This window comes from Juglans regia, chromosome 5 (genome assembly GCF_001411555.2).
Source record: "Juglans regia cultivar Chandler chromosome 5, Walnut 2.0, whole genome shotgun sequence".
Classification (NCBI taxonomy): domain Eukaryota; kingdom Viridiplantae; phylum Streptophyta; class Magnoliopsida; order Fagales; family Juglandaceae; genus Juglans; species Juglans regia.
The window spans coordinates 7,776,006-7,781,559 of NC_049905.1; the positions used below are offsets into that span (position 1 = coordinate 7,776,006).

General features: G+C 36.4%; 1 protein-coding gene across 1 annotated transcript; it reads left to right on the forward strand.

Moving 5' to 3' along the window:
• Positions 1-3,212: 3,212 nt before the first annotated feature.
• On the forward strand, positions 3,213-5,097 carry LOC108983778 (general transcription and DNA repair factor IIH subunit TFB1-3-like; the record flags this gene model as incomplete). The annotated part of the gene is made up of 6 exons (XM_035690033.1): positions 3,213-3,246; positions 3,410-3,519; positions 3,593-3,784; positions 3,909-4,040; positions 4,771-4,817; positions 5,012-5,097. Coding segments are annotated over 6 exons (522 nt in total), but the record flags the coding sequence as incomplete, so codon positions are not given.
• Between the last annotated feature and the right edge of the window lie 457 nt (positions 5,098-5,554).

Here is a 5,554-nt window from a genome sequence, read left to right on the forward strand (position 1 = left end):
TTGCAAGGTTCAGTGGGATGTGGAGTCAGTGCAGCAGTGTGGAGGATGATACATTTGTGTTTGTTTTGGTGCTTATGGTTAGAGAGAAATGGGAGGTGTTTCAAAGATTGCGAACGAACCACGGGGGAATTCAGGAATTTTTTCTTTAGCACTATAAGTTTTTGGGTGAAGAACCTTGTAAGGGATGAGAATATTTGTAGTGTTTTGCCTTAGTTCTATTTGGCTATAGCTTGTATCTAGGTGTATTCACTTGTATACATCCTGTGTACTTGGGATATACCTATTTACTTGGAATAAATTCTATTATTACCTATAAAAAAAAAAAGCCTAAGTGTGTACCCAAATACACAAGAAGTATGCAAGAAAACCTACCCAAACAGAAGGGGAAAACCACCAAATTAAACCCACAAAATCCTATTCCACAGAAACCCCTCCCGAGATTATCCACATCAGACTTTACAAGTTATGTAATGAATTCCCCATAAAGCCTGGAAAAGCACCACAAACTCCCCACATAAAGCAAAACCAAAATTGGGGACTCTCCCTGATCAAGCACAAACCACTTCATGGCTGGCTCTGATATGCCCACAATCAGTCCTCCCTTTAGCTCTACCTAGACTCATGCTTGCACAATCATTGCTAATGGAAGAGTATAGCCTTCTTAACTCTCTATTGCCATCATTACCCAATTTTGATTAGATGCCAAAGACTCTCCATCTTCAAGGATTTACGGCTTTAATGGCCGTAAACAAGGCTTAAAGGGACTCCTCATAACCATCATAGGAAAGTCCCACCACATGAGGGATATCCTTCACAGTCTTCAAAACTCAGGTGGAGACTTTTTCCCATTCTTAATGTTTTTTAGTAATTGGCGGATGACTGCTCAATGCCTCCATGGGAGAGTATCTTCCTTAAAGAACACTGCCAAGTCTAGCCTAGACTAAGAGGCTGAAAACCACACACCAAATGCACCTCGTCACCATTTTGCTGATGATACTTTAATTTTTAGTGAGAATAATAAGGATCATCTTTGTTCTTTGAGAGCCCTCTTGTTATGTTTTAAAGCTGTTTCTGGTTTTAGAATTAACTTATCTAAGTCTGAAAGTTTCAGTGGGTTCTGTTTTGAATATTTTGGATTTGGCTAATATCTTGGGCCGTAAGGTCTCATCGCTACCTATGAGATATCTTGGTCTTCCTTTGGGTGCTCCTCACAAATCTTTGGTGATTTCGGATGGTGTGATTGAGAAGATTGAGAGGAGGCTGGCTGGTTGGGAAATGACATATTTGTCTAAAGGGGGAAGAATTACTTTGATTAGGAGTACGTTGTCTAATCTTCCTACGTATTTCGTTTCTCTTTTCCCTTTGCCTATAGGGGTGGCCAATAGAATTGAGAGGATTTTGTAAAAGGCAGTAATGGGGAGGAAAGAAAGTTTCACTTGGAAGTTGGAACAAGATTTGCTCACCGGTTTCTTGTGGAGGATTGGGGGTTCAAGTTTGAGGCTTTTCAACAAAGCTCTACTTGGGAAATGGCTATGGTGGTATCACCTTGAGAGGGATGCGTTATGGAGAAATATTATTGATGTTAAATATAGGAGGATGTGGGGGAGTTGGTGTTCTAATGAAAGTTAGAGGAGTGTATGGGGTGAGTTTGTGGAAACCTATTCGGTTTGGTTGGGGGGAATTTTCCAATCGTATTAAATACAAGGTGGGTGATGGGATAAGAATTAATTTTTGGCATAATATTTGGTGTGGGGATACGCCCTTAAGAATGTCTTTCCTTCCCTCTTTAGGATTGCAAGAGATCAAGAAGTTGTAGTGGCTAATTCTTTTATTGTTTTAAACAACAATATTCAATGGAATGTAAATTTCATTAGAGATGTGCATGATTGGGAAGTGAATGTCGTTTCTGATTTTTTTGGAAGGTTATATGATATGAAAAATTGTTCAAGGAAGGGAGAATACTTTGCTGTGGATTTGTGCCTGAAATTCCAGATTTTCAGTTAGCTCCTTTCATAAGACGTTAACTTGTCATTGTGTCAATGAATTCCCTTGGAAGTGCATTTAGAGATCAAAGGTGCCTAGTAAGGTTGCATTTTTTTGCTGGTTAGCGTCACTTGGAAAAATTTTGACCACGGATAGATTGGTGCTTCATGTGTAAGAAAGATGGTAAATCTGTTGACCATTTATTTCTTCATTGTGAGATGGCTAAGACTTTGTGGGATGAGAGTTTTGGTAGGACGGGTATTGGTTGGGTGATGCCTAAGCAAGTGGCGGGTCTTTTAGCATGTTGGCAATGTTTTAAGTGGTGTCATCGCATTGTTGCTATATGGAAGAATTCCCTTTATGTTTGATATGGTGCTTATGGTTGGAATGGAATGAGCGGTGTTTTGAAGATAGAGAACGCTCAATGGGAGAACTTGGAGAGTTTTTCCTTAGTACTTTGTGTATTTGGGCAAAGGCTCTTGTATTGAATGGAGATCATCTTCATGATTTGCTTTAAGCTTATCCTAGTTTCTTCTCTAGTTCCTAGATTGTATTTAGGTATTTTCTTTTGTATACTTCCTTTGTACTTGGGCTATGCTTATTGACTTGTCAACAAAATTTTCTTATTACTTATAAAAAAAACAACCCACTCAAGAGAGCTAGCCACACCTCCAGAAGGACCTAAAGAAACTACCAAAGTGCCCTTCACACCAAGATGGGCAGGGGCTGCCCCCCTCAGTATCTCAGAGTTACTGATATTATACTTTATAAGCCACACTTAATACTGTTGGAGAAACTGTACTTATTGAAACTGTTCCCTCTTTCTTTCCCCTTATTTTAATTGGGTGATAAATATCATTTATATGACAAGATTCATGGGATTTTTCGTGATGGTAACAAGGAAATAACTGAATCACAGCATGAGCTATATAGGAGAACTTTCTTACAAGACCTGAACCAACAGGGTGAAGTTGTTCTTGAAGGAAGAACTATAGGTAAGAATCTCTCAACTTATCCTTTTTATTTTTAAATGAGCTAATAAATGACAAATGTCATATGTGGGTATGTGGGCCATTTCTCACTGAATTCATTTTTTAAACAGTAATTTGGTGAAAAAAATTAAATGTTGCAGTTTGGTTTGCTTATGAGTTTTATTTTTATTATTCACTTTAGGCAGATAACTCTGGCTTATAAACCTTAATGTAGATGTAGAGTTGGACAATCCAACAAATGTAGCAGAAGCACTTGCACAGTCAAGACATGGTTAGCATTATTTTTATTTTTTGTTTTTTCTTCCATTTGATTTCAACCCTTCCCCCTCCCCCAACAGGAAAAAAAAAAAGAAAAAGAAAGAAAAAATACTTCCGTTTCCTTTTATTCCAATCTTATACAGAATCTGCACTTACCATTTACTGCTGTTGTGAAGAATCTGATGCGACTGCAAAGGAGGAGAGACTTTATAGGACCTCTCAGATGACTGAGATGGAGGACCTTCAGGCACCTTATGATCATCCTTTTGCTCCACTTTGTATCAAGGTTACTTTGTCTTATTACACAGTTCCTCTAAATTATTTACATATAGATGTTTTATGAGTTTTTTGAAAATCAGGATCCACGTGATTACTTTGATTCTCAACAAGCTAATGCACTTAAAACTTATGATGATACACGAGCTGGAACAGAACAACTGAGTTGTAGTCTGAATACTGAGGAAGCATATGGCTTTTTGAGGGGTTCAATATCTGAGATCAAGGCTATGGGATTGAGTGCTCATATGGTCAAACCTGAGGTTGCACTTACGGTATAACATCTTTGTTTCGCATCGTCTTTAAGATATTGGATATGATATTAATTGTTCAAAAAAAGAAAGATATAATATTATTTATATATTTCATATTTTGCCTGTGTTATTTTGTTTGATTCAGGTCATTAATGGATTGACCCTGAATATCTCAAGTACCAAGTATCAACTGGGGAAGAATGTTCATGAGAGTGTACTGGACGGGCTACCCAACACAACTAAAGAGGAACTGCTACATGCTTATGCAAAGGAAAAGGTAAGTGTGGTATTTGTTAAAACATGCCTTTTTTCCATATTTTTTTGTATGGAAAAGAGTCAGAGTAATGTTAGCAAAATTACTTGTAAGCTTCTTGAGTAAAGCCCATTAAACTATAATCTTGCACTGTTAAGTTAAACCAAGGTATGTTTAATGCAATTAATAAGCTATTCAAACTATAAGCCATACTGAGTTTTTTGGTGGCATACTGGTTTAAGGACACCCAAAAGGATATATTGGTTTTATGTAAATGGTTTGGTTCACCATTATGGTTCTTGAAGAGTCAAGAAGCTTTCCTAAATTTGGGCCACAGGTGATAGTTAATAAGTTAGTGCGTAATAGCTGGTGATCAGATTATCACCAGAAACTCCAACACATCAGTTAGGTAAAATGCATCCAAAACTACTAAATATATCAAAATCAAATAACAAAAAGCATTCAAACATAAAAACATTCAAACTGAAAAAAAAAAAAAAAAAAAAAAGGTTTCGGGTTGTAAACCCGGGTTCCGGATTTAAAACCCTGATGAACAGTCATATTAATAAGTATTGCCTGCCCCCAAATGTGAAATTGATTAAAATGGGGATGCATGATGAATAGCATTCGAAATTGGAATTTCCAGAAATGTTAGTACATGATTAGCTTTTATTGGATATTGTAGTCTTTTGATTGGTTTGATGCACAGATTGCATATGCCTATTGCATTGTTCATTTAGTGATTAATGTGCAGGTGAGAAAACTGAAAGGAAGCCATGTAAAATTTATCCGCAGCTGGAGGTATCTTTCAGTCAAGAATCCTTTCTATCAATGAATCCAAACGGGGCTTAAATAACCTCAAAAATAATGTAAAAGGAAACATACATGCACTTAATTGGATGGTTTATTTTTGGGTTGGGGCCTGGGGGTGGTGTTTGTAGTTGGAACACCGTATTAATGGCCAAAACTGAAGGGAAAATAGCATATTGATGCAGGCTCTAGATGCTGCTTTTCAACATTACGAGTCGGATTTGCAAAAGAGAAGGGCAAGGGGTGTAGAGAAGAAACCAAATGAATGAGAAGAAGGGGAGGAGTAATGAATAAATATAGATAGAAGTTATTATTTCGAGCATTTATTTTATATATATGATGTGACATCATGTAGACCACACATCTCTCTAAGTGAGTGTTGAGAATAATTAACTAGAAGTAGTCACGTAGTGAGTATAAAGTATGCACTGTTATAATAGTTTCTCTCTAATATTACTCGAGAAGTAATATTAACTACAGGTGTACAGCTGATACTAAGTACGTGTGTCAGTCATACTGTCAGGCATCCCATCTTGTAGCAAATTTACTCTAACTGAAATGATTGTTAAAGTTGTGAATATCTAAATACTATATAATTATTTAAAAACTAAATAAATATATATAAAATTTATATAAAAAAATAATATTTTAATAATAAATTTTATTCTTTTTTAAAACGATTAGACGATATTATTCTTATGCCAGCGGGTTTGAAAATGTTACGATCC